Source organism: Arvicola amphibius, chromosome 15, assembly GCF_903992535.2.
Source record: "Arvicola amphibius chromosome 15, mArvAmp1.2, whole genome shotgun sequence".
NCBI classification, from domain to species: Eukaryota; Metazoa; Chordata; class Mammalia; order Rodentia; family Cricetidae; genus Arvicola; species Arvicola amphibius.
The window spans coordinates 19,362,175-19,376,070 of record NC_052061.1 but is presented as its reverse complement, the minus strand read 5'-3'; the positions used below and the strand labels follow the sequence as shown (position 1 = coordinate 19,376,070).

Below are 13,896 nucleotides of genomic sequence, written 5' to 3'. Positions count from 1 at the left end.
GAGTGCAAAGGACTTACAGATTCAGACATAGATGGTACTGGTCACACACACTCTTTCTACCTGCTGGGACTTAGCTGATACACACGTTCCTCCGGGAAGCCTCTCTTCAGGAGCTTAGGCTGAAATGTCCGTCTGGGTTGGTGGGGTTTTGCTGTTATCTTTTAACGTTTGTTTATTTACATGTGTGTGTATGTGGTGGTGGGGTCACCTATACCACAGTGCTTGTGTGTACAGCAGAAGACAAATCAGAAAGGAGCTGGTTTTCTCCTCCACTGTGTGGGTTCCAGGGACCATCTCAGGCTTGGTGGTAAAGGCCTCTACCCACCGAGCCATCCTGCCAGCCTTCTCTGGTTTTTTACGCCATACTAGCTATACAGTGCCCAAATCTCTATCCTATTGTAGTATTGGAAATAACTCAGTAGGTATTCCTTCCCACCATGAAAGTTCAGCTGGCAGGATCCAGAAACTTTCCTCACGCTTTGAGATCCCACATGCAAACTGAAGGAGGTGCATATTTTACAGCTCACATGAGAACTTGAGGAATTCTACAAGAATAGTTTGAACATTGTTTTCAAGATAAAAAAAAAAAAAGGCAGTCAGTAAGATAGTTCAGTTACCACACAAGCCAGACATCTTGAGTTCAATTCTCAGAACCTATGTGGAGATGTAAGGAAGGATCCGACTCTGCAAAGTTGTCAACAGCCCCTGACACTCTCTCTCACTCTCTCTCTCTCTCTCTCTCTCTCTCTCTCTCTCTCTCTCTCTCTCTCTCACACACACACACACACACACACAAACACACACACACACACACACACACACACACACAAATAACGTTAAGTATTACTGGGAGCCTTGATAGTCTGAGCTGTTCTTTGGCCTTAGAGTCAAACAACCTCTAGCAAACTATACAATTCTCTCTAATTAAATGAACACTGTAAAAACGATGTTTTTGAAAATATTGGCGTTAGCTCAAGTGAGCAAATTGGAAAGGGAGGGTTCTGTGCTGAGGGCATCACAGAGATTTGTCTGAACTTGGAGTAGAGTGGGAACAGAGCAGGGGACAGATAAGAGGGAGGGAGGGAGGGAGGGAGGGAGGGACGGAGGGAGGGAGGGAGGGAGAGAGGGAGAGAGGGAGTGACTGAGGGAGGGACTGAGGGAGGCAGGGAGGGAGATAGGGAAGACTCAAACTCGGGGCTTCACTGGTGGTAGGGGTCGCAGGAAATCAAACTTCGAGGATACTGACGCTAAGGAGTCTGGGTGGAGTCATTTTTGTCCATGATAGCAAGGACAGCTAGTTTGTAAAGGAAATGCAGTTTGCACTGGGGCATGTGAGCAGGATATGGATATTATATCATACAGGATAGGACTTTGAAAATAGGGGACTCGGAATTCGATGAGAAGATGAGAGCTGTCCCCATTCCCTGGAGAAGGTGAAGGGGCGAGAAAGGATCTTCCAGTGTAGTGTGCGCAGCTTTGGCGGCCATTTCTAAGTAGAGACTGAGGGAGGTGCTAGCCTCTGAGCAAAGGTCCTGCAGGACCAAGCTAGAGAGAAGGTAAGTAGTCTAGTGTAGGGTGACATCTCTGCCCCAGAGTGGGAGGGGAGCCAGGGCAAGTGTGACACAGGGCCAGGTGTAACTGTAGAGGTGGCGCCTCACTGGTGAAGAGCGGGTTCAGCTCTAGAAGAGGACCCAAGTTCTGTTCCCAGCACCTACTTAGGCAGTTCACAAACACCTGTGACTCCGGTTCCTGGGTGCTGATCCCTCTGTGGCCTCCTCGGGTACCCGCTTATGTGCACATACACACATCCATAAGTTTAGAAATAACAATAATTAATCTTTTTTGCAGGTACTGGAAATATATCCAAAGCATGATTATCTCAAATGAGATTTCCTATGATTGTTAGGGGTTAGTTAACCCCGTACCATGTATTTCGTTCCCTCTAATAGCGTGGGCTGAGTGTCTCCAAAGAGAGAAACCTGTTGGAAGTCCTCTGCAGTTCCCACTTGGTTTTTGGGTTTGCAGAACAGTTTGTCAAAATTAAAGAGCGATAGATGAACTTTGTAATCTGGATGGGTGCCAGGGTTTGTTTGTTTGTTTGTTTGTTTGTTTGTTTGTTTTTGCATGTTCTCAGTAGAAAATGTTTTCCTGTGTCTGTTTGGAGTTCTGTGGTGTCTGATCAATGCTGAGGAGTGTGTGTGTGTGTGTGTGTGTGTGTGTGTGTGTGGTGTTTCCTTGGTGCAAATGGGCATGGGCAAGTACAAGATGGGAATTATTGAGAACGCTTCTGGCAGTTTGGTGGTGGTGGTTTTGTTAGTTTATAATTATATGCAACTAAAGAACATTTATGCTTCCTGAATCTTACGGATCACAAAAAAAAAAAACAGTCTAACAGAAAAACATACTTTGTTTGCTGAGCTATAGTATGTGTGTCCAAACCGAGTCTGTCTATCCTGACTCTGTTTTATTTTTGACATTCCCAATTGTATCCAGAACCCACGCTGACTCTGCAAAGCCCACCCCTTCCGAGACAGACTGCAATGACAACGTCCCTTCCCATAAGACCCCTGCTTCCTCCCAGAGCAAACACGGAATGAACGGCTTTTTTCAGCAGCAAATGCTGTATGACTGCCCGCCATCCCGAGCTCCATCCGTCTCTGTAGACTCCAGCCTCTATAACCTGCCCAGAAGTTACTCCCATGACGTGTTACCAAAGGAGTCTCCGTCAAGCACTGAAGCAGACGGAGAGCTGTACATCTTTAATACCCTGTCTGGGGCTTCAAGTGTGGAAGCTCAGATGAGACATGTATCTATCAGTTACGACATTCCGCCTACCCCTGGGAACACTTACCAGATTCCACGGACATTTCCAGAAAGCACCTTGGGACAGTCATCAAAGCTGGACACCATTCCTGATATCCCCCCACCTCGGCCACCAAAGCCACATCCAGCTCATGACCGGTCTCCTGTGGAAACGAGCGGCGCCCCACGCGCAGCTTCAGACAGCGATAGCAGTTACTGTATTCCCGCAGCGGGCGTGCCGCCATCCCGGAGTAATACCATTTCCACCGTGGATTTGAACAAGCTACGGAAAGGTCAGCTCCAACAGGTTCTCCTCTGTTAGGGGTTAAGCCTGGTTTTCTGAGGGGCTAGAGACATGGCTCAATAGGTCAGAGCCTTTACTGCTCAAGCATGGAGGCCTAAGCTTAGATCCCAGCCCCCGCTCAAGTGTGTAACCCTGGCAAGAGAGTGGTTCAGGAGGACACCTGACATCTCCTCTCATCTCCACTCACTGTGAAGGCACACGGGCAAATGAACCCACATGCACATGTGCACATATACCACATTCATTCAGACACATACATGTACATGCAGGAAAACCCGGTTTCCTCAGCAATTGCTCCTTTCTGTGTAGTGTGGTGTTAAAGAGTATTTATCTCTCTTCTTCTGTAGCCCTGGCCCCCATACATATAGCCATGATGTCAGAGTCAGAAGAGTGTGTCTGTCTGCCTGTCTGCCTGCCTGCCTGCCAGCCTGCTCAGTTAGAAAAGACCTGGATCATCTAATGCCTGGAAATGTATGGCCATATGCCTCCTACCTTCTAGGACTTCTGCAGAAGTGGGCTATCTGAACGGTAGTTCTTGCCTGTGACCATGTGCCATCATGGCCCCTTCTGTGTCAGATCTCTTGGGTTTTTCCCCTTCCCTCCTCTATCACACTTATAATGTTTTTGACTTAATAGGAAATGACACTGTTCAAATCAAACCATTATGCTGTTCCTGCTTTTCGATCTTTAGAGCACCGAGTGTCCTCTCTGTCCATCTTTGCTGCCTGACTGTGGGGTGCTTGTCTTATTCCGTCTTGTAGAGCTTGTGAACACAAACTGGAGACTTTGGGAGTGGGGACTATGTCTGGCTTATTCTCCAAGAGTCTTAAGTTTTTGGTACAGTTGAATGCCGTTGTGTTGAGCATATTGTCCTCATGTCCCTTACCTTTCTGCCTCTCTTCTCCCTGTTTCTGTTGGTTCCCTTGATCTCCTAGAGAGTTTTGTTTCTGCTTTCATGTTGCGTACAATTTTGTATGTCAATATAAAATCTAGTGACCATAAAACATGTTTGTTTTTATGACATTTGTATAATTCTCTAATATAATTATCTCAAGTTGCATCCATGTTCTTACATGTTCATTCAGGTTTTTGGGGTTTTTTTTGCCTTTGTTTATTCATTTATGATGTGTAGGAGGGCAGAGGACAACATGCAGGAGCCAGTTCTCTGATTCTACCATGGAGGTCCAAGAGAATAACTCAGGTCCTCAGGCTTAGCAGCGAGTGCTTTATTCGCTGAGCCAACTTCTTCATGGCTGGAGTACCCTGTGTGTGTGTGTGTGTGTGTGTGTGTGTGTGTGTGTGTGTGTGTATCACACTTTCCTGTCCATTCCTCTGCTGGTGGACACTTAGCCTGGCTGTTGTGAGCAGGGCTGCAGGGAACGCTCTGATGTGCAGGTCTTGGATGCATGGCTCTGAACACTCAGGAACTCTGAACACTGCGCCCCACAGTACCTGTATTTTGACTGGCTTCTGTTCTTCAGAAACTTCCATACTGGCTTCCACAGTAGCTGCTCTAGTTAAGTTCCCACCAGCAACATTTTAAAGCCCTCTTTTGTCCTCATCCTTGCCGGCACTTGTTAGTTGCTTTTTGTTTGTTTTGTTTAATGACCAGCATTCTGACTGGGGTAAGGAGGAATCTCAGTGTAGTTTTAATTTGCATTTCTGTGACAGCTAGTGAGGCTAAATGGGTTTTTGTGTGTTAACGGCCATTTGTATCCCATTCTTTGTGTACTGGTTATTCCTTTAATTAGCCCATTTATTGACTAGGTGAGTGGCCCTCAGCCTTCCTAATGCTGCCACCACTTAATACAGTTCCTCATGTTCCGCCCCCCCCTACACACGGCAAGCATAAAATTATCTTCAATGCTACTTCATAATTGTAATTTTGCTACTGTTACAGATTATAATAGAAGTATCTGTGTTTTCTGATGGTCTTAGCAGACCCCTGTGAAAAGCTCGTTTGACCTTAAAGGGAATCGATGGAGGACTCCCCCCCCCCCCCCCCCCCCCCCCCGGTTGAGAACTGCTGGGCTAGGTCTTTTGTTCTTGTTGTTGGTTTGTTTGTTTTTGAGTTTATTCTTGGCATGAGTCCCCTATCAGTTGTGTAGCTGGCAAAGGCTTTCTCCCACTGTCTAGGCCATCTCTTTATTTATCGGCTTCTCCCTTTGCTCTACAGAAGCATCTTCATCTCCTGCGGTCTCATGTGTCACTTGCTGGTTCTGGGGACTTAGTGTCCTTACCTCCGGGCACACCAGCAGTCTTTCCTCCTTCTTTTCCTCCAGCAACTTCAGAGTTTCAGGTCTTACAGTAAGGCCTTTGATACACTGGGAGCTGATTTTTGCAGGATAAGCTACTGGGATCTAGTATCATTCTGCAGGTGGATATCCAGTTTCCCCAGCACTCTTTGTTGAAGAGACTGTGTTTTCTTGTGTGTATTTTTGGCATCGTTGTAAAAAAAACCATGAGGGGGGGAGGCTGTAGCTGCCTGGAGTTATATCTGGGCCTTCTTAGCTCAGTGATCTACCTGTCTGGTTTTGTGCTACAATCATTGTTTCTCTAAGATTTTTAAAATTATAAAGTTAAAACCACTGCTGTAGCTACACAGGCCCTGAGAACTGTGCATTAGCATTTCTGTGTTTTGTGGTCGAGTTTTCTAACTGTTACAAAAAAGCCAAAGAATTGATATACCATAAAAATACTTTTATCAGTATGTGTTCAGTCTTCCAATGCCAATTTCAAATTTCTGCTCCTTCCTTCTTCCTCCCTTCCTGCCATTCTCCCTTCCTCCCCTTCCCTCCCTCCCTGTCATTCTCCCCTCCCCTCCCTTTCTGCCATTCTCCCCTTCCCCTCCCTCCCTTCCTTTCTTCCTGCCACAGGATCTCATAGAGCCCTGATTTCCCTGTGTACCTGAGCATGACCTGAACTCCTGATCTCCTGCCTCTGCCTCCTCGGTGCTGGGGTTGTAGGTATGACCCACCACACATGACCTTCTAACTCTCTTTCCAAAGAGGCTATATAGCCTACTTATATGAGTGAAATGTTAGACTCGAGATGGCTCAAAATGGATACCATTTCTTTTCTCCATCTTTAGATAACTTTTCTCATGCCAGGCTTGGACATTCGGTTGCTGTCAGTCAGGTCGTGATATTGGCAAGCATCTCAGTGTTTGTTTAATGTGCTAGTTCCAGAGCCTGTCTGACAAGTGACCCTTCGAGGGTGACGAATTTGTGCGTGGACAAGCATGAAGAGCGGAACACCTGCAAACTGGCAAAGTGGGAACCAAAGCTGACAGGTTTTTTTCTTAATTCCAGATGCTAGTTCTCAAGACTGCTATGATATTCCACGAACCTTTCCAAGTGATAGATCTAGTTCCCTGGAAGGCTTCCATAGCCAGTCTGTAAGTATTGACGGTGGCGTTATCTGAATCTTCATACTTAGTACCCAAGGCTCTGAGACCATGAAGTGAAACCATAGAGCCCTTATGGGCAGATGTGATAACTGTCTTCACGTGCAACAGTGGCTTTGCTTATTAAGAGAAATGTATGTGTGTTTTAGAAAATCAAAACTGTGTTGACAGTGGGCAGTGTCTCGGGTGAAGAGCCGGATGAAAACTATGTCCCCATGAACCCCAACTCACCACCACGACAATCCAGCAGCTTTACGGAGCCAACTCAGGAACCAAATTATGTGCCAATGACCCCTGGGACCTTCGATTTTTCTTCATTTGGGATGCAAGTCCCTCCTCCCGCTCATTTGGGCTTCAGGTCCAGCCCAAAGACCCCTCCCAGGAGGCCAGTTCCTGTTGCTGACTGTGAACCACCCCCAGTGGATAGGAACCTCAAGCCAGACAGAAAAGGTAAGGGGAATGTGGCAAGTAGAAGGGAAAGGGCGGGGTGCAGTTAGGGCTGCCTGTAACCATACCTAAACATGGAGCTAGCGAGGGACAGTCTGAAGTCGTAATACAACCTGGGTCCTTAAGTACAGAAATCCTGCTATTTGTGAATGAATGGGATTTCCAAGTCTCCTCAATCTAGAATAGAGGTTACAAGCTAGAATATCCGGAGCGATGGCAGCAAGGGGCCACCACTAGGAGAATCTGGATTGTTTTTTCCAAAGCACGTAGGTGGTTTGATTCCTGCCTGACTGTCCCCATGCAGTGGCGTGTGACTGTCATACATGTCAAGAGTGACCTGAAATCTAGGGGTTTATGTGCATAGCCTCTTGATTTTTTTTCTTATTGTTGTTAATGTCTGCCAGCTATTTTGCTTTTTTAAAGAATTGCAAGCCAAAACCTAGCAGTAGATAGGACCTTCCCTTGCTCTTTTAAATAGTACCAAATTAAAGGTGCATTATAACACACTTGATTGATTATTTAACAATAGTGATGATATCTGTATAATCTTTTCCCACATCATAACTTTAAAAAAAAAAAAAGTCTGCTTTGGCTCCGGGATAAACAGAAGCTCCAGTAGCGGTTAGTCTGGACTTCCTAAGGAAGGTTGGGTTCCAAAGCAGCAGACTGCGTTAGGCCTGGTCCTCTTCTTCAGAGGAAACTTCTCAGCCCCTTTGGGTAATGTCTCCTCAAGTTTTAAAAACGTGGGTGCAAACCAGACATGATGACCAATTCTTTTCATCCCAGTGCTTGGGAGGCGGGTGAACTTCTGTGATCCAAAGCCAGCCTGGTCTACGTAGTTCCGGGTCAGCCAGAGCTGCATATTAAGACTCTGTCTCAAAAACAAAACAAAGCAAATTTAGAATAAGCCTTTTAAATACAACCCACTGTGCTCAGCACACCACTTGCCTGCCTTAGGCTTCATAAGCAACTGAAGTTGGAGTCTATGTAGCGTGATGGGCTCCTGGCTCCTTGCAGGGGAGTTAAAGTCATTTGAAAAGCCATGTGACATCTATAACTTTTTCAGAACATGTAATGTTTATGCAAATTTCTTGCTAACCAGGGCTTTGATCACTCACACTAATTATGTTGTAGTTGTGGGAAGCCGAGTTTGAGACAGACAATTTCAAACTAAAGGCTCTGGTTTAATCTTACATAATATAAATGTATTTATGCTGAAGACCCACTCCCAGCACTACACCCTGACTTCATTGACCAAATTGTTTATTTTGACATATTTGCTTAGATACGTGACGAGCTGAGAAAGAGCGGCCAGGGCAACATCCAGGGACAGTTTTAGCAAAATATTAAAGAAGTTATTGAAATCATAGTATCGGTAAAAGGGGGTTTTTGCTTTTCTTCCGTGCTCTTGTAACCTTTAATCCCAATCAGTAGGATTCCTAGAGGAGACCTAGGAAAGTTTTTAACTGCACGAGGGATGCTTTGTCATCTCACCCTGGGAAGTCTAACTGTTAAGAAAAGTCCAGTTGAGGAGCTGGGGAGATGGCTCAGTGGTTAAGAGCACCGCCTGCTCTTCCAGAGGTCCTGAGTTCAATTCCCAGCAACCACATGGTGACTCACAACCATCTGTAGTGAAATCTGGTGTCTTCTTTTGGTGTGCAGACATACCTGCAGGCAGAACACTGTATACATAGTAAAATAAATAAATCTTTAAAAAGAAAAGCACCATTTAAAACCCAGATTCCAAGCCTGGTGGTGGTGTGAATGCCTTTAATCCCAGAATTTAGGAGGCAGGCAGATCTCTGAGTTGGAGGCCAGTCTAGTCTACAGAGCCAAAATCCCAGAACAGCCAGGGTTACAATGAGAAACCCTGGCTAAAGTAAAACAGATGATGATGATGATAACATTTTAAAAAATGATGGAGTTGGAAAGATAGCTCTTGAAAAGGACCAAAATTCAGTTCCCAGCACCCATATCCAGAAGCTCTCCCTACAGCTTCCAGGGGAACCAAACCCTCTTCTAGCTTCCAAGGGCACCCACACTCACATACACATACCTCCCCTGACATGCATGTCACTACAGATAAAAGAAATTACTGGGCAGTGGTGGCGCGCTCCTTTAATTCCAGCAGAGGCAGAGGGATCTCTGTAAGATCGAGGCCAGACTGGTCTACAGAGTGAGTTCCAGGACAGCCAGGGCTACAGTGAGAAACTCTGTCTCAAAACAACAACAACGAAACCCAATTCCAGCCAGCTGGGTCTAGCTCATGGGGCAGACACAGGCAGATCTTTCTAAGTTTCAAGCCATCCAGGGCTAGGCAGTCTCAAAACACTAAAAAAGACAAAAAAAAAAAAAAAAAAAAAAAACAAAACTGAAATTGCGACCTCACAACTAAGTTTATTCTTGACCATATGCACTGGGAGCACATGTCTCGTTTGGCCATGAGAGTCTTCTCACTGTTCATAGCAACAGGTGAGTGTTTTAGCTGCTAGTTCGTTAACACCAGATAAATGATTGAGTTGTTATGTCAGCGTCTCTTATTAACTAACTCGTGAGAAACTCACTCAGTTCCTCTCAGAGCCTCAACCAACCGGCTTTTTGCAATTGCTTTCTTTGGAAGAGTCTGTGGCAAACAAGTGACAGTCTAGTCTTGTGTATGCCCCAGTTCTAGACATCAGCTGTCATAGTGTGTGCTACTGGCCAGTTTTCCAAATGCTCCCAACTGATTGAGGCTGCAGAAGGGCAGACACCTGATGTGTGGCCTTCGGGGTAGCTCAGTGTTCACTGTCCTTTTCTGGGGTGTTTCTTTGAGCCACATGCATTGAATAAGGAGCACTTTAATCGTGTTGTTAAGAGGTGCCAGAGAAGCAGAGAAGTCGCCAGACGCGCAGAGCAGAACAACTGGGGCTGCTGTGAAGCCTTTGTTTTGCTAATGTGGATGCTAGGAATCAAACCCAGTCCTCTGAGCTACCGGGTAGATGCTGGGAATGAAGCCCAGTCCTCTGCAAGAGCAGCCAGTGCTGTATTCCCTCATCCATCTCTTCAGCCCCTTCTCTAATGTTCATAAAGAGGAGCTAATCCTAAATCAGTCTGGGGCTAGTACTTGTCATGGTGAAGGGGAATAAGTGTGGACTCTGTTCTTACAGCAGAGCCCCACTAGCCGGAGACAGCTTTCCCTGTGTAATAATTGGCGCTCTAACATTATTGCACTCCCCCTTACACTGTTCACACACGCACAGATGTTTTCTTTCACAACTCTGCCTCAGGTACCTGCTGAAATCAGCCGAGAGAGTGATCTTGGGAGTTACTTTTCTTCAGCCTTAATTTTGGAAATAATAGCATAATTTTAAAAGAGCAATAATGTAGCTAGGTTATTATAAACTAATTCAGAACGTTCTCGTGTAGCATTGAGTTAGGCAGGAACTACCTCCGAGGATACCATTAGTACGCAGGGCTTTTCAAAAGGAACTGCACGTGTGTGTTTGAGGACGGTGTGGCCTGCAGATCTGGCTGAGCACACTGACTCTCAGAGGCAAATGTTTTCTGATAACAATGTTTGATTTTCCCCCACCTCTATTCGTGTGGTGTACGGAGGCCAGAGTCAGCGCGGGGTGTTTTTCTCCATCGCTCTCCACTTCATTGTTGAAGGCGGGGTCTCTCACTAAACCCCGAGCTTCCTGATTCAGCTGGCCTGGCTGCCCAGCGAGCTCTGGGGATCCCCACCACCCTACTCTCTCACCCCTCCCAACCCCGCACAGGGACCCCCACCACCCCACTCTCACCCCGTACCTCCATGCTTCCTGATTCAGCTAGCTTGGCTACCCAGCAAGCTCTGGGGATCCACTTGTGTAGCCCCCACCTCCCACCCCCACTCCTCAACACTGAGGTTGCAGGGGTACAGCACTCTGTCTGGGACCCCCTTGAGTGCTAGAGATGAGGTTCTGGAGCTTGCACAGCCCAGTACTGATTGAACTGTCTTCCTGGTGCTTGGTTTTATTTTATTTACGTAACAAACCAGAGTTATCCTCATTGTGAAGGCAGTATCTATGCGGTAGTATAAACACAGTTGAGAGGACCCCCTATGCAAGTAGAATAGCCAAGATAAGGGCTCCAGGCGGCAATAAGCCCATGGAGATAAGAAAGTGAACCCTCAACCTGCACTCAGAAAGTTCCAGTTCTGTTGGTACTGCCACCATCCTTGCGACTCTTAGCAGCCCCTCATCCCTCAGTGACGATTTGAGCATTTGTTCTAATCCGACCTTCACTCAGGAGCTTGGAGAGAGGGTTAGGTGAGCGCAGGCAATCCCTGGCTACCGAAAGTCCTCAGTACGTGTCTGCTGTTGGTCGGTAAGGGCCATCGTGCATCCCAAGGCAGTCTGATAAAGTGTGATTTAGTGAGCTTTGTGGTGGGACAAGGGACGAGGGACGTTGACCAGTGTGGTGAGGTGGGCATCCGCAGTACGCTTCCGTGGCAGATCCTCCATCTTATCTCCAAAAACCATCTCATGTCTGGGTGATCATGGGAAGTAAGTGGGTGCCCATTGTACTGTCCCATACAGCAGGGCCACTGGTGCCTCTCGATTCAAGGCCAGCCTGGTCTATAGAGTGCGGTCCAGGACAGCTAGGCTACACACTGAGACCCTGTCTGGAAAGCCAAACAAACGAAATAGAAACCCAAGTAGTAAACTCGTTCTAATTTTTCTTCCTCTAAGCATACTTTTGTTTTTTGTTTGCCACAATAAGATGTTAGTAGAAGAAATTTAAAGGGACGTAGATGGGAACTTTTTCTGCTTTATTAATTTGAAACTGGTCCCTCCCAGAAAAAAAAAAGATCTATGAAAAAAAAAAACACAGGGGTGAAAACATTAAAACAAAATAATTTCCTAGATAGCTAAGCTTTTAATAAGTTCAGCGGCCATCAGGAAACTCCCAGTATCAGATCTTTGATGATTCTGTTTTGTCTGTGAACACCCTGGCCCCTGTTTGTCCTGGTAGAAACAGGAGAAGAGACATCCGAAGACCGATATCCTGTTTTTTAAGGCATAGTTTTGTTGGGTTTTTTTGTTTATTTGTTTGTTTTTGTTGTTGTTTTTTAAAGAGTGTCACTACTTTTCATAACCCAAGATCATTCTGGGAAGGAGCCACCAGGCCTGAACTCACACAGGCTCTTATCCATCTGGGTGACCCGTTCCTTCTATTTTAATTCCTCTCATTGAATAGTTCTCTCTTCCCCAACATGTTTAGTCTAGATGCAGCTGCTCGAAGGAGCCAGGCTTCTCACACAGCTCTGAGGTTTTGAGCCCCTGTGCTGGTCCTGCTAAGGCTGTTGGCTTAGTGGTCTGACCCATTAAGTACTGGACAGCAGTTGTAGTTGAAGTATGGAGCTACAGAAATGTGAGAAACCAGAGCAAGACAGCAGCCATTATTTAACCAGATAACATTTGGAGAGTACAGCTTGGCGTTGTGACTCATTGCCTTTCGTTAATCCCAGCATCAGGAGACCGGGGCAGGCAGACCTCCGTGAAGTCAAGTCTAGTCAACATAACGACTTTCAGGGCTATGTAGGGAGACCCTGTCTTAAACAAACAAAGGTTTAGAGAATACTGAGGTGAAAAATTCAGGAACAAAGTAAAACTACCGTTGGCCCTTCTGACAACCACCGGCTGAACAACACACCGCAGGTAACACCAACAGCAGTTTGGACATACTAGAACCTCCATGTGCCAGCGGTCTGTGATGTTCAGACAGGTGATGTCCACATCTGTATTTACTCAGAGTCGTTAACAGCTCTACATCTAAGAACAGTCCTGGGCACCTCTCTGCTTCATGTGAGTAGATTGACGCCGTGTGTGACCATGGAATCCAGAGAGCTGTTAGATCGCAAGCTGAGCTGGAGTGGAGAAGCAACCCGGTTCTCTGTAGAGGAACACAGTAAAGGCTGCATCCCCGAGCAGCGGGAAGCCAAAGGAAGCCGCTCGTCATGTTCATTTAGCCTCTTGCGTTGTCTAGTTCTCTAAGACATGTTACAAGAAATGCTAACATGGCACACGATCTTCTTCCTTGTCCTCAAGAAAAGAAGGCTAAGCAGCTGGTTGCCCCTTTCCCAACCCTCTCTGTCCCCGGTGCCTGTCACGCCGTCGCATGCAGCTTCCTCCATTTCATTGTACTAAGCATGAATTGTGTCTCGTGAGACTGGAATGGTTTTCACTAACAAGTTTTTGTTTGTGCTTTTATTGTGTCACACTTCTGCACATGGCTCTGTGCCTTTTTTTTTTTTTTAACAGAATCCATTTTCAAATTTAAAAATAACATTATAATAAGAGAGTTTTCTTTTTACCAATTAGGTCAGAGTCCTAAAATTTTAAGACCCAAACCCCATGGTTTAGAGCGAACTGATTCACAAACCATAGCTGACTTTGCTACAAGAAGAAAGGGTATGTACCTAATTGGGGCATTGGGAATCTATTTATTTTTATACCTTTTTTTTTTTTATTCAGAAGAAAGAAGGAAAAGGGAAAGGGGATCTTTAGTAGTACTGCTGTTGCAAGCTGCTTCCCAGTGTGTTGTCTCTAAAGAGACTGCAGCTCGTGATGCACAGTGAGTTTCTTTGTTACGATGGACAGAGGCAGTGTGGTGGACCATTTGATTACATGTCAGCTATAGTCAGCCTTGTCTCTGCATTATCCCTTAACTTTCTAGGTGGCAGCAAGCTGTTTCACCTTTGCTTATGGGCTGCTGTGAGCCCCAGTTGTCTCCTGTCTTTGTATATGTATGTGTTTTCTGTTCTGAAATAGAATAAAAAGTCGTTTCAGTGTTTTTACCATGACATAACTTAGAAATTAACAGCTGAACTCTTATTCACCTTTCTATGTAAAATAAAAAATAAATAAAGGAAACTTGAAGAAAAATCACCTTCATTCAGCCAATATGCTGAAGG

The 13,896-nt window shown here is 45.8% G+C and overlaps 1 protein-coding gene across 2 annotated transcripts in view; it reads left to right on the top strand.

Moving 5' to 3' along the window:
- Gab1 (GRB2 associated binding protein 1) overlaps positions 1-13,896 on the top strand; it is a 113,731-nt gene that overhangs the window by 90,755 nt on the left and 9,080 nt on the right. The window contains exons 4-7 of one of the 2 annotated variants that reach the window (XM_038312526.1): positions 2,494-3,095; positions 6,418-6,503; positions 6,662-6,962; positions 13,304-13,393. In XM_038312526.1, the coding sequence (XP_038168454.1) occupies positions 2,494-3,095; positions 6,418-6,503; positions 6,662-6,962; positions 13,304-13,393 (1,079 nt within the window). The remainder of the gene's footprint in view (positions 1-2,493; positions 3,096-6,417; positions 6,504-6,661; positions 6,963-13,303; positions 13,394-13,896) is intronic. The other variant, XM_038312527.1, reaches the window with a different exon arrangement.